This window comes from Brachyhypopomus gauderio, chromosome 6 (genome assembly GCF_052324685.1).
Source record: "Brachyhypopomus gauderio isolate BG-103 chromosome 6, BGAUD_0.2, whole genome shotgun sequence".
Lineage (NCBI taxonomy): Eukaryota > Metazoa > Chordata > Actinopteri > Gymnotiformes > Hypopomidae > Brachyhypopomus > Brachyhypopomus gauderio.
Genome location: NC_135216.1, coordinates 11126249 through 11146404, shown reverse-complemented (window position 1 = coordinate 11146404; position 20156 = coordinate 11126249). Strand labels below are relative to the sequence as shown.

The following is a 20156-nucleotide window of genomic DNA, read 5'->3' as shown; positions in this document are numbered from 1 at the left end:
ACCAATGAACAGAAGGGGGGGGGGGGGGGTGCGGGGGGCGTAGAGTACCGCGTAGAGCTGCCATAGAAAACGCTTCTGTACAAAATGGACCTAGTTACCTGAGACGGCAGCAGAACGAGCTCCAGCATTATAAAGAGCATATTGAGGTGTACATTTGTTTTATATTAATAAAGCCACATATATTGTTCGGGATACAAATTTGGCTCAAAAGGCAAAACTAGATGTTCAGCTACATAATTTTGCTTATTTTGAATGTATATTGTATATTTGAAGTTGAGCTGGATTACCCAAAACAGCTGAAGAGAAAATTAAAGGTCGATTTATGCGTCATCTAGGCTATCAAGACATTTCACACACCTTTAGGATCTAAAGTGCTGCGTTTTAATAAGGACTGCAATTCCCATTGAATACAAAAACGTTGGAAACGCTGCCTTCTAACGACAGCGTAAATTTCTAACCTAAGTTGAAATATTTCTGCAGAAACTTTCTTTGAGACAGTGGGACGGCTGTCCATCATTGAGGGGAAAATCCTTACATATAACAAACTTTTAGTTACCACCACCAATGAAGGCTGATTCTTTCTGTCCTTGGCATAATAATACTTAAATACATTCTAATCAAACATAAGGTGGCACATATAAAACATTTTATTAATAAAAAGCAATGCCATACATATGACATTTTGGTAAATGTAAGTCTACTACAGAAGCTGATATTTCAAACAGTACCTGAACTGCATTAATAAAATCGTGTGTGAGCACAAGAGAGACAGAGAGATCAAAAGGCTGTCTGTGTGAGGTCTCTTCTTAGTCTTTACGTAAAGCCCAGAGGTCCATGGCTTTTCCCTGGGTTGTGCTCGAGTTTATAGATACCTTCCACTAGGCGATACGCAATGACATTGAGACTACAGTGCACTGACGGGCTGGCCACTAGGAGGAGTTGTGAGATTCCAGGGTTCCAGATGCTAATCTTCCTCCCTTTCTGACTCCGATTCTACCAGACAGAATTGAAAACACATATTTCACACATTTGCAGTTGTGGTTGGTATGAATGATGGAAGAGATAAATGATTAATGGAGAGTGTGCAAGAAATTCAATCAGGGGCATTGTCAATATTGATAGTGAATACTAGGATGCATTATCTAATAAGGATGCATTATCTAATAAGTTTGATGGTGAAGCCTTATGGATCCTGAAGATGCTATACACGCTAATTAAAGTAGATTTGCCTCTTCTGAATGAGCTGTGGATAGCTATGCTGCTTTATGGCTGGTTTAGATGATTTGGATAGCTTTTAGTTTTTGTATATATACCATTTTGTTTGTTCCTGGAGAACCTGTGTAATAGAAACATTGTTCCAGTATGTGCATAACAATTACCATACATTTCTCAATATTATTAAAGGTTACTTAAACGGACACTCCCTGAGTAATTCTTATTGAGCTGTGGGCTAGCCAGCGGAGAATCTTAACCGAGTAGTTGGGTCACCCCTGAAGGGCTTTGGTCATTAGGTCATAGATCCCAGAGTCCTACTGTAATCATCTCTTAGTGTCAACTCTGGCAGCAGAGTTGTAAACAGCACTGTGTGGTATGCGGTGGCTGTGAAAATGGAAACTTGACTGGGGCTGTGTCTAGTGGTCATAAAAGTCAACTTAAGAAAAGCTATCTTTTTGTGCGTCTGACATCTGAATAATGGCCGTCATTGCCCATTGTAGATTTGTTAAATATCATACCCTCCTCTGCATTCTGAAGCCACTCTACAAACTTCTTCATTTGCTCCAGAAAGACACTCTTCCCTTTGGCAGCATGAGCGTCTTTGTACCATTTCAAAATGGCTTCCTCACTTAGGACATCAGCTGAGAACAGAGGAGAGGATTTTGAATCACATAATATTAGTACAAGAGATCTTGGATGTTAATGTAATCGATCTAGCATGAAATACTGCTGTCAGTTACCTTTGTAGAACAGTACCACTATCTTGGAAAAGGATTTCATGAAGTGGATGTTGTCATAGCAATACTCCTGAATCTTGAGTAGCAAGACCAGTTCAGATTGCCCCTGAGTACTGAACATAGCCAGCAGAGGAGCATAGTGCTGAAGAGAAGACCACACATCATTAGAGTGACTGACCAGTATCACAACCAATAAAAGCACACCAAGAATGTTTTAACAAGTGCTTGCCTCTTAATAAAGTTACATATTGTCACATATGTCAAACTAGCTTGTTAATAACACAACTACAGTTAATTATGTCAATTTTAAATAACTGTTAAAAAAATACAGGTATGACTATAGTAATTCCCAAATTACAGACAATTTACAGGCTGTCCCATCACATAAACCTTTAAAAAGCACAGTTTTACTAAATTTTAACATTACAAAATCATATGGTCTAACAGACCAGTACTGATAAAGTGCATTCTTCTCAAATGATGCTTTAAGAGGCTTTTAAATATGAAGCGACTGCACACAGATTTGTACCTTTAGGTGTTTGAGGGCCTGCTCAGTGACCAGCTCTTCTTTCTTATTCCACTCCACAGCATTCATGAGGCAGGACCACAGCAGGCCAATCACAGCCTGCTCCTGTAGCTCATTCCTCTTCATCTCATCCTTCACATACACCATCATCTGAACACAAGGGTTCACATCTGGTCACATCACACATTCCTACAGTATCCTGCTGTTCTTTGCAAGCACATCAGCTTTTCCTAAACAAATACATACATAAATAATGCATAACTGTACTTTACCAGGACAATCAGCTACCAGGCCACCCAGATGTATATATAATGAATCAGATTTTTTGCCTACAATGTTATAATTAAACACAGGACTGAGAGATCTTATTTGTGAAGCGATGGTGAGATGAAGTGAGAAGTCAATGCGCATGTGAACCTCTTTAATGGGCCACTCCTGAGACAGACGCTCTTGAAGTTCCTTCTGCAGTTCTTTGCGAGTGCCCAAAGACTGCTGCACGCGCAAGAAATCCGACAGCTCACTCAGGCCAGCCTCATTAAAGTACTTGGAGAAGTGCTCCACGTTCTGCTTGTTGACCGGGAACAGCTCCTGTGGAACCGGAAAACCAAGAAACACACTACTGCATTTAGAACTGAAAAGTACTATTAGATTTAGAAAGTTTGATTTTACTAATAATAGTTAATGTGGTGAAAGCACTAATGATGTAAAAAGTTCTGTCCGTGTTAAAAATATTCAGTGGCAGCAGTATGTTATATTTTCATCAACAAGCTCTAAATTGACCTATATTGAAGAGGTATGAATCAGATGTAGTTTTTGGATAAGCAATTCAACACAACAGTCAGACAAAGAATGTAAGTTCTAAAGCATGACACTCAGTTGTTGAGTATTTTCATGGGAAGATCTCCAAAGATCTCCTCTTAAACTCATGAATTTCACAATGTCAACCATCACCCTTTATCCTCAAAAACAGCAGGATATGGCCCACATATACACAGATATACACAGCGTACCAGTAGCTTCTTGTCTAGGCTGGCCTTTCGTAGGGCTGAAGTCACTGCGTTAGCATCTCTTTCCGCTATCCATGCCTTGAACAGCTTCACTGCGAAGGAGGCAGCAATCCCTGCACAATACCAGATAGACGAGGTGACAAACACACCTCGTTAAAGCAAGTAAAACTGCACATACCACGGCTTGAACCCAGATCCAGTTGAGCGCACTGAAGTAGGTTCCCCAAAGTGCCACAACAATGCGAGATCCACAATGCAATGTTCTTGGTTTTTAATTCATTTTCGAATGTTACAAAACAACTTTATCATCGTGCATTTGTGATTTGAAAGGGATAACGACATTTAAGGTCATTGCTTAAGCACTAACAACAAGTTAATAAATGTTTTTTTGTAACTGCAGCGTGTGTGTGTGTGTGTGTGGGGTGGGGGGGTGGGGGGGGGGGGTCATGATGTTCACAAACCTTCTTTTACTATATTATCACTGAAGAGGCTTGTGAGGATGGGCGGGGGCAGCGTGCCAGTGGCCAGCAGGACGCCTGTCAGCATGGCCAGTTTAGTCTGCTCAGACTCACTGAAGGCCTTCAGGAAGAGGAGCAGCTGGACGGGACAAATGCAGGATGCAGAATGCATGAGAAAACACATGCGTTCAACGGAGCTGAAACACACAGATAAGATGGTGTTTTTTGGTTCGGGTCCCGTGAAAACACCCTGTCCAAATGACTTGCTAAGGCATGAAACAGAAACTTGGCAAGATGTTTAATGATATAGGAATCAGCAACTTCATAAAGGCAATGAGTACCTTCTGATGTGCACATCCATAGTCCACAATTATGTGGTTTGGATATGATGCCTTGAAAACACCTAATTTTGAAAAGCTAAGCTTAGAGGAAACTGCAAGGTATCATAGTCGTATTCTACTGAGAGGAAACTTGGATCCATCTGATGTCACATCTACACAAACGAACACCCACAGAAAGGCAAATATCAAGATTTCGCTTCAGAAGTGACCAGTTTCATACTTCATTATATTGGTCTTGCCCATTATAATGAGAAGTATGAAACTGGTCACTTCTGAAGCAAAATCTCGATGTTATAAATGAACTCACTGTTATAAACGAACACACTAATAACAGTGAGTTGTCATGAATGATGTGTTTGCTTTGTGACCTGTAAACCACGTCAGTAATGAAGCTGATGCAAGAGACAGAACAACTGTTTCTCAGTATGAAAACATATGGTACAAACATCTGCCACAAACATGACCAGTACAAGCAATCATGAGTACAAACTAATACCTTTTTGATTTCCTCTTCAAATGCCTTCTCTAGATACTTGTATCTCCTGATGAGTTTATTGAAAACCTGAATGAAAACAAGATTAATAACAATAAAACACCATAAAATTAATTATCCATTAAAATATATAACTTTAAGATGGATTTCTCCACGACAGACTTTGTAAACTTTGTGTCATTTTTACAAAGACTAAATGGTGCCGAAACCTAATACTGGAGCTTATTTTAAAAATCACACAGCATGGTTGGTGTGCTGGAGTTGCCAAAGGGATCAAGAGAATAAGCATATGTAAAATCCCTCAGCAGTAAGACGGTGGTGGGGATCTGTGAGACAATGCCCTTACCTGAGCATAATTGCGAACGGCAGTGTGATTCTCTTCGGTGGTAAACACACAGTGCTCGGTCACCTTGGTCTTGTCTCCATCATCCATGCGTGTTCCCCCGGGAGCTGGAGGAGGGAAAGAGGGCTTCAAGCTCTCTAAACACAACACACCCTCCCATGTCAACATATTGGACAGTATAGACAGATCATTGTCAACATTCTTACAACACTGAATACATGAATGCTGATTTCTGAATATGATAATAAATCATTAAGGTGAAGTAGAAAAAAATATTTAGGGAGGACTTAATACATTTGGGTATTAAAACGTTGATATTTTTTTACTAAGAAACAAGTGGTATAGTAAGTTCTGAGAAAATTGGTTACCACAATAAATGCAAAAATAAGCCATCATTGTGAACAGTCTTTGAACCCTTCAATTGTGCTCTCCAAGAAGCATCTGTGCAAATCTGTCTAAAATATTTGAATTATTCCCTAGAAAAACACAATTAGCAGTCTCTATGACTGACATCTCTGCAACTCATGTCAATTTTCAACCTCCTAGTCTACTGACATCATGACATTACAGCTGTTACATAGCTGTAAGACTCCCCCCTGCAAGGAATCACAGTGATTAGCGTCTGATTTTTAGAACAATATGTCACCTCTGCAGATGTCTGATTTGGAGAAGTGATGTTAGGCATAAACTTTAAGCACCAACGTAATCTTCAAAGTCATTCAGAGTGGCTTTTCAGCACTGCTAAATCACTTTAAAATAAAATCTCTAGTGCATCTCAACGGCTAAAACATGGTACGGCATGGTACTGTAACAGCTGCTATAGCTCCAAATGATGACCAAGAGCTCCAAGCTTCTCTGGGTGTCCCTGTAATGGCCTTCCTTAAAGTAGGATTTGAATATCGACTGTTTTATATCCATCTGTGTTATGGATATGACATCTTCAGACTACACTTACGGTAAGAAACATGACCACTATATGCATGCCATAATCCCATTTAACAATACAGTTGCTTACAGGCTGTTGTTGTAACAGCAACTCAGTTGATAAAAATAGGAGAAAGAAATTATTTAATAATATTGTTACTTCACAGGCTTCAACAGGGGAAGTATTTCTGACTGGATGCAGTCATGGTTTGACAGCACATCGGTGTTTAGCAGACAGTCCTCTAGAACCTTAACGAGATTACAGCACATTATCACATGCCCTGCACCCTGCAGCCAAACCAAAGGGATCCACCAGACTAGCAGAGGCAGCTCTGCTGTACACACAGCAAAACGCAACTGAATCTTCAGGTGCATGAACTACTGTTCTGTAGTCTGTAGTTTCAAAGATACATTGCTAAGCATTACAGGGCCCCACACCTCTGCTCCAGATTCAGATGATAATGCACATAGGAATGCTTCAGATGCAGAAAATCATCACTGGAGTTCACTTCCACATGAAGTGGAAGTTTGAATGGAACAAGCAATCTCAATTTTCAGTGACAATTATATAAATCATACTGGTCTTTGGCATGGGTACAACAAGATAAAGTATATACTTTAGAATAGTGACATATTTCAATGTAAACACCAATATTGCTACTACAGTATGAATATGTACTGATTAGCTTTTGCAAGTGAGATGTTAAATGATGAGTGGAATGAACTCGTTGTACGAGTTGTTGTACTTGTCTTTTCATGGGCTTAGCCAGACACAGCGCTTCAGTGTTCTGATTGCTGATTGGCTACTTGGGTTGTGGTAACTGCCACACATATTACAGTTTAGCTGCAACTGAATTAATGCATGCAGCCAAGCCTACACAAGCCTGTGTGTAATACAATAATGTGTGTATGGTAGACCATAAAGGACCATAAAGAACCATCTAGTGACGTCTAACCCCTAACCCAGTCATTCAATGATAAGACTTAAATGCGATTTAAACTTGTAAGTGTGCCAACAGAAATGCAACCACATTTATTTCATGTTTCTACATACTGCACCATGGAGCTGATTCATTGGCCAAAACCCAAACCCATATTTAATATCAATCAGATATAGTATATGAAGATGAATGGAGAAAAGTGGAAGCTAGCACTGAGCTTTCTTTCTTACCCAACATGCTACCAGCGATGAGAATATCAAACAGGGTATCAGCATAGCGACGGTAGTCCAGTCGTGAACCAGTGACATCCAGGAACTTGGCTACACCATCGAGATCACTCCCTGCTTCGTTGAGGCCTTGAACAATGGTGTCTCTGAAAACCATAGGCTCAAACTTCTCCTTTTCATCTGCAGAATATTTACAACAATAATAACAATAACATTCAATAACATTGCCAAAACTAAGATACGAAGATACAAATGACACTTGCATCACACAGAACTGTATAGAAGAGTATATAACAACATACATTTTAACATGAGAATCACTGCACTTTCCTGTACTTACAATTTGCTAGCTGATTACTCTCAAATATTACAGTTCATGACAGGGTTTGTGAAAGACAGGAATAAAAGAAGGCAAACTAACCATCTACAACACCCCACATTTGAACCGTCAATCACATCGACAGAGCAAGGCCTTGAAGGTGTGATACCAATGTCCTAGTGTGAAAAACACCCTCACATTTGACGCTGACTGGTCTCTGCGGAACATTCTGTAGGCTAATCTATTCTCGGCCTCTAAAACACGAGCCAGACGTGCGCCATCACAACCTCAGATTCATGGCACCAATTTGTTTAAATAACGTGGAGCACCCTGTCAGCACTCTGTTTGTACACCACCGTGCATCTGAAGCGCCGCGGGCTGCTTCCACGCTGGTGCGGCTGGTCCTGCTCTGCATGTGGGAGGAGAGACAGCGGCTCTAATGAGGAGGGACGCCGGCCTGCACGCGGCCTAGCCGTGCACGCGAGCCAGCAAACACTGCTGGACGCAAACAGGCTATTAATGGAAAGGAGACAGATGCCACAGAGAGCCATGCCATTGCAACGGTGAGCGAGAGGTCGCAGCGTACGTGTGCTGGTGCGTGCCTAAGGGCTTTGTGCATGTGTGCACAGCGTGCACAAAACGTGGTTTTAAACACACTTAAAACAGACATGAGCACTGAGGCTGTTAGATAAGTCAACAGTTACACCACTGTATTACAAGGTGGGTAAAGTAGTGAATATATACAAAAATAAAAAATTCTCACCCCTTTTCCTGGTCTTAAACCGCTGGCCTGTTAGCACTGGCTTCTGTTGCTTGCCGGTATTCATAAAAGTCCTAATTCACAGAAAGAAGAAGCAAATAGAAACAGAATGAGCATTGCGAAGCATAAAGAAAATGCAGATAATATAACAACCACAAATAATTTTAACAGAACAGAGAGAACCCAAAACCTGCCATGTGAAAAGCTCACCAGCTGTAAGGCCACCTTACTAGAGTCAGGGTGTGCTGTGTGCGTCTCAGTAAGCACTCTGGCTGAAAATGACTACTCCGGCCAGACCTGCGCTCCACTGTGCTAAATATAGAAGGGCTCATCCCTGATAGTGTAAACTTCACTCATCCAAGCTAGGGGACATATTAGTGTCAAATTACAGCAAGGACATGTCTGCTCAGGGTTCACTGCCTAGGAGTGTGCACACGCTCATATACACTCATGACCACACGTATTCTAACTAGTGGTGGGACTTTAACACGTTAATTTCGATTAATTAATTACAGTGAAATTAACGAACTAAAAAAAAATACGCATTTTAACGCATGAGACACTTTTGCACCGTGGAATGTTTCTCAGTTCACGAGTTCCAGACATACAGATTATATGGACGCACAATAAGATGAGCATGATGGAGATGACTGAAAAGGCTACGCTGGTGGATGGGAAATTTAAATATACGAAACTTCCAGATGGAAGTACAAACACAAATAGTGTTATTTGCACTTAAGTTCACTTATCACAGGAGCACTTCCACCCTTCGTTACCACCTCAATGCAAAACATGTTGGGGCTAACGCGCAGGTCAGTAATGATAACTTAGCTGCTAAATGTATTACTAGTACGATAGAGTGACCAAACGTCCGTATTTCCCGGGACATGTCCGTATTTCACATCCTGTCCCGGGCGTCCCGGGTTTTTTTTAAGTGAGGAAATATCCTGGTTTTTAAATTACCTTCATCGGTCCATTATGACTGATTAAACTTAATCAAGACTGGATTAAACTTTCGCGAGTGACCGTAGCGCGCGACTCCGCACACCCCGCGCGAGCGGCGGAGGCGTTTAAACTAGACGCGTCACATTATTTGCAGTGTTGTTCGCTCTCTGTGGTCCAAGATAAAGGCTTACAAGAAGCGCTGCAAATTGCGTCAACTGATGCAAGTTACGAACTGCCGTCCAGAAAGATAATGTTGAAGAAAATCCAGCAGCTGTATGATGAGGAAAGGGAAGTAAAACAGGTTATTGTGAAGAACGCCACAAATGTGGCTCTGACTGGGGATCACTGGACCTCTGTTAGTAACAAGAATTATCTTGGTGTGACAGCTCATATTATAGATGATGAATGGAAGATCCAGTCATTTGCTTTGAGCATGCAGAAGACCACTTCTAGGCACTATGGAGATGCCTGTGGCAGAGGCCTGGGAAATTAAAGAAAAAGTATACCATCTAAAATGGTATTTAAAAACATCTTCTGATTTACTTCAATTCTTCTTATTCTTCCAATATCCTGAGCAAAACTTCCAAAATTAAACAACTTTTTTGGTCAGAATTTCCAGTGTTCTGAAAACTGTTTGCTCTGTTTTCTGCACTCATCTATTGGTCTCTGTGTAGTAGACTGGTGGAAAAATAAACAAGATGTTGAAGTTTATGATTACGTTCATTGATTCATTCATCATTCAAACTTAAATTAATATTTCTCATGTTAAATACTGAAATGCGATTAATTTCGATTAATTAATTACAAAGCTTCTAATTAATTCGATTAATTTTTTTTATCGCGTCCCACCCCTAATTTAAACATGTTAACTATGTGTGTGAACCCTAATTATGGTACTGGCTACAGGCCATAGTTTTCAGGCGCCACGCCGGAATTCCGGCGTACTGACGTGTCTGGGAGAAAAGAGCCATATAGAGAGAGAGTCGCGACAACGGAAGTTCAAAATGCTTGATGGTCACGTGATTCACTGAGGCTTCAGATAGTTCCAGGAAGTTCAATTTGAGCGCATAAACGCAGAGACAGAACTGCGATTTGAGGATTATTGTGAACATATAGCGACCAACTTTAGGCTAATGTTAGAGCACATTGCTGTTTAATGCTTTGATTGTTTTATAACTGTTATATATTACGTTCATGTATATATTTAGAGGGACAAGAAGGGACAGGAAGGGGTGAGAAATTCAGATTAGATAAATTTTTTAACATTAACATATCTTTAAATCATGGTGATTTCTGTAATCCCATGGTATTGGGGACCAGAGCTTTAGCCACTATGGCCCAAAGCTCTGGAATTCTCTTCCTGAAGAGCTCAGAGGCATTTCATCCCTGCATAGTTTTAAGAACAGTCTCAAAACATTCCTGTTTAGATCTAATTATCTTAATAGTTTTATCTTATTTACTTTACTTTTTATTATCTTATTTACTTTACTTTTTTACTTTTTATGTTATTTTAATATTTTTATCTTTAATTTCTTTTAACATTTTGTTTTTGTCTTATCTCCTTTTAATGTTTATTTTTATTTATACTGTAAAGCACTTTGAGTTGCATGTATGTACGAAAGGTGCTATACAAATAAAGATTAATTATTATTATTATTACTAAGTAATCTAAATGACTAATGTACATTTTCTGACAGAAGGAAATTTTTCTTTGACTTCACTGTGTAGAAATGCTTTAAAAGGGTACATTAAAACACATTACATTCACATCCAGACAGTATGACATAAAAATACATTGATAAATTATATATATATTGTCTTTTTAATACACACTAATTTACAGCAATTAATTAATTAAATAAATCTCTAATAATCTCAAATATGAATACCATGTCAAGCAGTTTTTCTGTGTCCTTTCCTCCGTGTTGTTTGTGTAGTGTCCACCATGGTTTGCTGTGCTGCATGGGGATGCTCCAATCGATCAGAGAAAGGAGCAAAAATGTATGGTTTCCCCACTGATACTGAGAGGAGAAAAAAAATGGTTGTCTCAACTAAGCAGGAGCAATCTTACCCTCACTAAAGATTACAACAGCAAATATATGTGAGGTAATCATCAAACACTGCATTTGCACTTTTCACAATAAAAACACTATTGGAAAGCTTAATGCCTGATTTATTAAAATACAGAATAGTGAACAAAAAAATCAAAGACTCCAGACAGACTCGGGTGCAGGGTGAGGGTGCTATCTAGTTGTAGGCTCCATTGAATCCCCTATGGTCCTTTGGCTTAAAGAGAGAGAGGAGAAAAAGACAGGAGAAAATGATTATTATGAGTATTGATGTGATATGAATTTGAATTTGTTGCACACCCTTGGTTGTTATTTATACACTACCATTCAAAAGTTTGGGGTCACTTAGAAATGTTCTTATTTTTGAAAGAAAAGCAGTTTTTTTTTTTCAATTTAGCTAACATTAAATGCATCAAAAATACACTCTATACATTATTAATGTGGTAAATGACTATTCTAGCTGTAAACATCTGGGCCCGTATTTATCAAACTTCTTAGAGTGGAATTTTGGACTAAAGTGCTGAAAAATTCTTAGATTTGCTCCTATTCACAGAGTTAAGTGTAAGTGCCAGTTATCAAAACTCTCAAGTATAAGAATCACTCTTACTCTCCCGAAAAGTTAAGACTGCTCCAGAGGACTCATAAGTTGTTAAGAGTTGCCACTAGGGGGCTGAGATGGCACTGAGAAGACAGAGACGCGTGCGAACCTTCACACATTTCAATTTTATAGATATATAAATATGCACATAAATATGCACAATGCACAAATATGCACAATAATTAGGCATTAGGATAAGCATGGGATAAAAATTTTTTTGTTCTTCCTTTCATTTTTTTTCGTGCAAGATTGTAATATTCATGCTGCGATTTTAATACTTTAATTTTAAGCTTTGACGTCTGCCTTGTCAGTTCTTGTATGTCATTTGGGAGTGAGTCCTCTGCCTTCAGACGCCCACTCTTCCTCCGGCCATTCATGACTGGAGGTGTTTGGAAGCGCTGTCAGAGAGGGAGGGGCAGATGGAGAATCTGCGCTCAAGCCAGCAGGGTCGGGAGCACCAGCAGCTTCTTTATTACTGACGGATGCAATAATTTTGAAGTGATTTTACACTTAACTCTGTGAGTAGGAGCAAATCTAAGAATTTTTCAGCACTTAAGTCCAAAATTCCACTCTAAGAAGTTTGATAAATACGGGCCCAGCTTTGCGGCACAGCCAGGTGTCGTAAATCAGCTCTTAGACTGACACTTAAGAATTGCTCCTACACTTCGCTTAAAGTGAGACTGAGAGGCTTGATAACTAACCTTTAGTCTCAGCTTTTAACTAAGAATTATTTTAGACATAAGTCAATTCTTAGCAGCATTCTTAGGAGTAATTCTAAGAAGTTTGATAAATACGGGCCCTAGTTTTTAATGCAATATCTACATAGATGTATGGAGACCCATTTCCAACAACCATCACTCCAGTGTTCTAATCGTACATTGTGTTTGCTAACTCTGTAAGGAGGCTATTGGATATTTAGAAAACCCTTGAAAACCCTTGTGCAAGTAGGTTAGCACAGCTGAAAACAGTTTTGCTGATTAGAGAAGCTATAAAACTGACCTTCCTTTGAGCTAGTTGAGAATCTGGAGCATTACAATTGTTGGTTCGATTAAACTCACAAAATGGCCAGAAAAAAACAACTTTCAATTGAAACTCGACAGTCTATTCCTGTTCTGAGAAATTAAGTCTATTCCATGCGAGACATTGCCAAGAAACTGAAGATTTCCTACAATGGTGTGTACTACTCCCTTCAGAGGAGAGCACAGACAGGCTCTAACCAGAGTAGAAGGAGAAGTGGAAGGCCCCGCTGCACAACTGAGCAAGAAGACAAGTACATTAGAGTCTCCAGTTTGAGAAATTGACGTCTCACAGGTCCTCAACTGACAGCTTCATTAAATAGTACCCACAAAACGCCAGTGTCAACGTCTACAGTGAAGAGGCGACACCGGGATGCTGGCCTTCAGGGCAGAGTGGCAAAGAAAAAGCCATATCTGGCTAATAAAAGAAAAAGATTAATATGGGCAAAAGAACACAGACATTGGACAGAGGAAGATTGGAAAAAAGTGTTATGGACAGATGAATCAAAGTTTGAGGTGTTTGGATCACACAGACGAACATTTGTGAGACGCAGAACAACTGAAAAGATGCTGGAAAAGTGCCTGACACCATCTGTCAAACATGGTGGAGGTAATGTGATGGTCTGGGGTTGCTTTGGTGCTGGTAAAGTGGGAGATTTGAACAAGGTAAAAGGGATTTTGAATAAGGAAGGCTATCACTCCATTTTGCAACACCATGCCATACCCTGTGGACAGCGCTTGATTGGAGCCAATTTCATCCTGCAACAGGACAATGACCCAAAGCACACCTCCAAATTATGCACAAACTATTTAGAGAAGAAGCAGGCAGCTGGTGTTTTATCAGTAATGGAGTGGCCAGCGCAGTCACCAGATCTCAACCCTATTGAGCTGTTGTGGCAGCAGCTTGACCGTATGGTACAAAAAAAGTGACCATTAACTAGGGCTGCACGATTAATCGTATTTTTATCGTTATCGCGATGTGAAGTTTCACGATAAACACATCGAAAGAGCCACGATAACTCCTTGAATAACAGCAAACTCAAATTGCATTATTCTCGTCCAGCAATAGAGGGAGCTATTCGCGCTGCGGACTATGATCACGTGAGGTAAGTAGGCAAGAGGCAGAGTGAGGCAGAGTTGCCAGGTTCGCGGTTTTCACGCCAAATTGGGCTTGTTTGAAAATCCAGCCGCGGGTAAAAATTCTGGGGCCGCGGGGTGCGGTTTTTTGGGCTACTTTTGAGTTGGGCTACTGCGGAAGTTACAAGTCAACACTAAGAATCGATCGCGATATAATACTTAATTTGTCTCCAATTCACACTCGCAACACCCCCCCCCCCCCCCCCCCCGCCGTTAACTTACACTCGCAGATTTTGTGCGGAATACTTTTGTAGGACCTGGCAACCCTGGAGTGAGGTGAACACGCTCATCAGACACGCGATTTGGTTTAAGCCTGGTTGGCGAAAATAACGTAATCGCGGTGGCTTCGCCCGTGTGCAATTGCCTCGCGCGCTGTCGATTCACGAGGTCGTGCACCTCTCGAATTTTGTAAGTTCGCGCGCGCCGCGTCTCGGCGCAATGAGAACAGTCATGTTTGCAGGGTTCATACACCTATACAAGGTGGAATTCAAGCACTTGTACGTCACTTTCAAGGTCCATTTCTATAATTCCCAGCATGTTATTGAATTAAATATTTATACATATACTGAAATAATTCGCTTTTTTATCACATTATTTAATGTTATTATTTATTTAAAGTTCGCGCGCGCCGCGTCTCGGCGCAATGAGAACAGTCATGTTTGCAGGGTTCATACACCTATACAAGGTGGAATTCAAGCACTTGTACGTCACTTTCAAGGTCCATTTCAATAATTTCCAGCACGTTATTGAATTAAATATTTATACATATACTCTAAATGATTCGAAATAATTCGCTTTTTTATCACATTATTTAATGGATATTTATTTTCAAAACGCCCAATCTTAACGTCTTCACGTTCTCTCATGTTTCGTCCTGGAATTACAAGAGGCTCGTATTTGTTAACGTAATACAAGAGAATTGTTCAGTCAGACAGATATTTGTTGTGAAACGAAGTAGTTACAATTTCAAGCCTTTTCAAATACTTTAGCCTAAATTCCAGCACCTGAAACACAAGGCAACATTATTAAATTAAATTTAATTATTAAATTAAATTGGTCAGGTAAAAGTTAATTCCCCTGTATTTGAGGGGTGTTTTTTTATACTACTAGGCCTACATATCGTTTCGGACAACACTGCAAAGAATGTGACACGGCAAGATTAAACGCTTCCGCCGTTCGCGGAGGTTAACGAGGTGTGCGGAGTCGCTCACTCCTGAAAGTATAAACCTAGATTGAATCTATTGTTGAATAAACCTGCAAAATATTTGGAATTATTCTGGATTCATTACACAGTAAAAAACAAAACAAATTAACGTGCTGCTGTTCAGAGAGACACTACATTTCTGTATTTTAATCTTAATTTATCGTGGTTCACATCGATATCGGGATATCCAACAATGTTATAGCACATCGCAATTCTAGTCCATATCGTGCACCCCTACCATTAACCCAATGAAACTTGTGGGAGCGGCTTCTGGAAGCATGGGGTGAAATTTCTCCAGATTACCTCAGCAAATTAACAGCTAGAATGCCAAAGGTCTGCAATGCTGTAATTGCTGCTAAGGGAGCATTCTTTGACGAAAGCAAAGTTTAAAGTAGAAAATTATTAAAAAAAAAAAAAAAAAACATTATTTCTACCTTGTCAATGTCTGGACTATATTTCTATTCATTTTGCAGCTCATTTGATAAATAAAAGTATGAGATTTCAGGGAAAACACAAAATTGTCTAGGTGACCCCAAACTTTTGAACGGTAGTGTATGTGTAATGAGTGTATACGTATCCAGTAAGTGTTCTCTAATACTGTGTATTCACCCACTATGGGATATGTATATGGGTAGACAAAACTGAGTTGTCATGTGTGAGGAGTAAACTCACATCACTCTGCAGGCACATTTTGAGGCAGACCAGTTAATCAAAACCAAACAGGGCAACACTAGGCTGAGAGCAGATGCTGTTCCCACCATTTTTGTGCATCGCCCCACACTCAGAAAGAGGAAGCCCCCTGCACTACGATGCACCACTGGACCTGTAAAGACAGGGCCCATAGCTGCTGATCACAGCTATAGTGTTGACACAGGTATAATAAGTATGAACTCCTAATAATTATATTATTTCTTTAAGTGATAGAATATTTAAAACTTAATCACACTAAATAGTATATGCCTTTTATATCCAGCAGTTTCAAAAATAGGAAATACGTTAATAAGATAAAATAAAAATAAATAAAACGAAATAAAAAGGAAAATAAAATAAATAAAAGGATAAATAAATAAAATAAAAGGAAATAAAACGTTAGCTGGTACTCCAAAATGGATATCCTCATTTCACCTCCTCGACCCAACACACTCTACAATCACACTCAAATGTTATATTTAACCAATACTTAGCTCCCCCGCAAAAACATTGCGTTTAGGTGAAATGGCATTAAGAGAGGAATTTACTATTAATAGGCTGTCAGTCGTTAATGTGAAATCTCGCTAACCGTATTCGCGTTGCCTTAGCATAGATTTAGTTCCCTAAATCTGCTTATTAAGAGGTGGATAATTCACTAAAATGTTTTAATGCACATTTAAATGCACATGTTAATTTGATTCTGATGTCCTTATAATACACAATCTGATTTTTTAAGTGTACTAACCTGTAAAAGTGTATCACAGATGGTCCACTGCTCCAGTTTGACTGCGCTGCTCGTATTTGCTGCTAACTTCCGGGAACTATTGACAGGCTCCACGATCCGCCATTGCTGTAAAAAAACTGGTCCATTGGAGTGAACGGAGTTGTCGCGACTCTCTCTCTATATGGCTCTGCACCACAGCAGACAGCTGAGCATTCCTTTGCAGCATTAACATGTGCCTCATGAATTTATTTTGTTCGAAGGTCAAAATGACCAGTCTGCACAGCCTTAGCCTGAACTTCTGATCTCCTACCTGTACAAAACCTGCAGAAGTAATCACCAGAGAAGCTTTCAACGAAGCCAGCTAACCAATGTGCTCCTAAGTTATCTGCAATGACAGACTGGACTGTTCCTTTCACGAATACTCCAAGCCCTGAAATTAATCACCATGCTTCTCTAAAGTACTCAAATGCAGTAAAAGGGGCTCTAAAACTTTGCCAAAGCCATATGTTTTTACATAAGTACTTTTACATAAAACAGTTAGGTAGATAGCTGAAAGTGCTGAATGAGACCCAGGGGACAAATTATTAAGAATCCAGTAGACACCACAAAGTTTGTGTTTTTTTCGCGAGGTGCCTAACGGATTACAGACCTCAAAATCAACATACAAAGATATTGATAGTTTCAAGTCTTCACCAGAAAAGAAACTATTCTCCTTGAAATAAAGGCCATCTTGAACAGATCTGCACTGCTGTTCTTTACCTACACCTGAATTTTTTTCATCTGACTTTTGGTTATTAACAACACTCTCCAAAATATCAGTGGACTTGAACAACTAATGAAGAGAATGCAAAATGGGAATGTATGAAAATAGGTCTTATTGGTCTTTGGATCAAGTATGTACTCAACTGGTTCTACTACACTGAAAAGCTCCTTGTAGTACTTCTTGCGTTTAAAGGCTGTAGAAAGAGAACCATCTTTTCCTATGGATTTGCTCAAAGGATTTAATTTGCACACTCCTTCAGCTATCTCTCTAATGACTGACTCCTCAATCTGAAGACTGTGATTTTTAGAAATGTCAGCAAGATTGTGACAAGTCAATGGAATTGATGCAGAGTAATTCATCAACAGCAGTCGTTGGAATGTGCAAAATATTTTCCAACTTTAATAAAACTAAGGCAACATCTTGCTCTATTCGTTTAGAAAGATCTTTAACATTAGCATCGCTACTTGAAGCTGTAGTAGCTGTTTCAGTTTCAATATCTGTATCTGCAGAACAAGGAGCATCAACTATTCACCGTATTTCGCCACGCCCACTTTCAAGTGTGCGTTTCTTCCGCCTTTGTGTTAGAACTTCCGGTCAGCTATTTTCGCATTAGTGTACACTACTACAGTTTAAAGATTTTTTTCATAAAATAGGCATTCTTGTCTATTTACTTCTTTACTTAATTACTTAAAATTACAAAATGAATGCAAGGAAAAGATGTGGCCACTGATAAAATAGTTACTTATCTGATAGCCTCACAAGCACCCAACGCGTTTACTTCATCGGAGCTTCATAACCGAGCCATTTCTCGGGATAAGGATGATCTGGTGTTGGTTTCCCCTCCACAAAATGATAAGAGCAGACGTATGGACGTTTGGGTGGATGTTTTAAATTTAGCGCCTTCAGCCTTAGACGCAGGTCCTCTTCTTTGGAAGGCGGTGGATATAAGTTATAAGGTGCCCCGCAACACTCAGATCTTTTCGAGTTGTGTTCGTAACACTGTTGGTCAAGCACTGCTACATCTTCGTGCTGCGCGGTTTGTTTACAAGCCCAGCGAGCCGCTAATACTTTTAAAACCGGCGTAGTGGAAAACTGGAGACTAGCGGTATGAAGTATCTGTGATATTGTGATTGTGATTTGAGTCTCGTTGGTGAGACGCGGTTCTTCTGTCACACGTTTGGAATAAACCACATACGAGGTTCAGCAAAGGCACCGCACACGACTGAGGGAGGTTTAAAAACTACTGACACTGTCTGTTATTTTCTTCCTAAAAGTGAGCGCAGGTCAGTGGCGTTGTAACGAGTGTTGATAACGGAGTTTATCCACTTTTTACCTAGAAAACAACAGTTGTGTACATAACAGAGCTCGTAGTGTGCTCCAAACGTGACAAAGTCCTGAAGCATATCACGACTTATGTTTATATCGAAGTTTGTGCTTGTTTTTGTACTTAATACTTAATTTGTGTCCATTTTACATCCCCCCCGCTAATAATTTACACTCGCCATCCCCCATCTTGTGGCTCTTGGTCTCTGACGGGTTGGCCACCTCTGCTCTAACTGAACATATTATGCTAGTCATTTTGTGTTTGTTATCGTTTTGCTTGTAGGCTAATCGGTATCAGCGTATCCGTAGCACCGGAAGTTCCAACACAAAGTCAACCAAGATGGCCCTGCCCAGCGTTGTCATGGAAAATAGCGTGAATAGGACTGCCTGTTTCTTGTGATTCTACGTTGACTACGACATCAGACTTAAAATCGTTTAAAGCATGTGGATTATGTTTCCTGTTTTTGTGAGAGTGGAATGTGTTATAAATGTTAGTTTTAAAGTCACATCCTTTAAACATACATGTCACTGTTTTCTTGGCGAATGAAAATTGTTGACGTTGTTGAGGCTGTATACTCCAGCGCTAGGAATCTAGCACTAGGACCCTGGAGCGGTTATTTTCTGCATGGTCCTAGCGCTAGATTCGGCAAAGTTCACATCGCGCCAGAACAACTGAACAACACACTTATAATAATTTAATGCCTCCCCTCATAAAATTCCAGACATTTTAAGACATTTTTAGGCCTTGAATATGGAAAACTAAATTTAAGACATTTTAAGACTTTTTAAGGACCCACGGGTACCCTGTATACACAAGGATACCTGAACCTGTTTCCATAATGCCCATGTTTTAGCTTAAAATGCTTTAATATTTCATACCTACTGGTGACAGATGTACCACACACCTTAGACTCCCACATTTATATACCTAAAAAGAAAGAGGGAGAGTGTTTAGGGGTGATTTAGAGGATTATATTTGAAAAATACCATGAGATTACCAATACTTACTGTAACTGAGAGGTTGCCCCACCGTTCTTAAAATTTCAGAAAATACCTTAAAAATAGTCAATATTAGAACAAGTTAGTAATAAGTGAGAAAGTCTGTCTCAGTTCAGTATAATTTTACCAACGGCTACATATCACACAATTTAATACACAGCTAACGCTTCTAAGCATCATGCCAGCAAACTAGTTAGGAAGCTAAGGCTAATGGCTATTTGAAAAGTTCGCCTACAGCTCATTTCACAAAACACAAACTGTTAGTGTGAATAATTTAGGACAAACTTTAATCTTAACATAACATAATATGTTTTACAAAAAAAACTATTTACTTATTTTGTCTACTTTTGTAAGATCGCTAGTTAGTTGGCTAACTCGCTAGCTTGATTGTACACTC

The 20156-nt window shown here is 39.6% G+C and overlaps 1 protein-coding gene across 2 annotated transcripts; it reads right to left on the bottom strand.

The window, feature by feature from the left end:
• Positions 1-631: 631 nt before the first annotated feature.
• On the bottom strand, positions 632-11368 carry bzw2 (basic leucine zipper and W2 domains 2). Of its 2 annotated transcripts, none has more exons than XM_077008670.1 (12): positions 11126-11368; positions 8295-8365; positions 7216-7392; positions 5124-5227; positions 4781-4846; positions 3947-4082; positions 3489-3598; positions 2896-3066; positions 2482-2628; positions 1956-2094; positions 1734-1856; positions 632-993 (listed from the first exon to the last, which is right to left on the bottom strand). In XM_077008670.1, exons 2-12 carry the CDS (start codon positions 8356-8358, stop codon positions 965-967), a joined length of 1266 nt encoding a protein of 421 aa, XP_076864785.1. In that variant the 5' UTR covers positions 8359-8365; positions 11126-11368; the 3' UTR covers positions 632-964. The 2 variants fall into 2 exon arrangements, with proteins under 2 accessions (XP_076864785.1, XP_076864784.1); XM_077008669.1 differs by lacking the exon at positions 11126-11368 and adding an exon at positions 8502-8587.
• Between the last annotated feature and the right edge of the window lie 8788 nt (positions 11369-20156).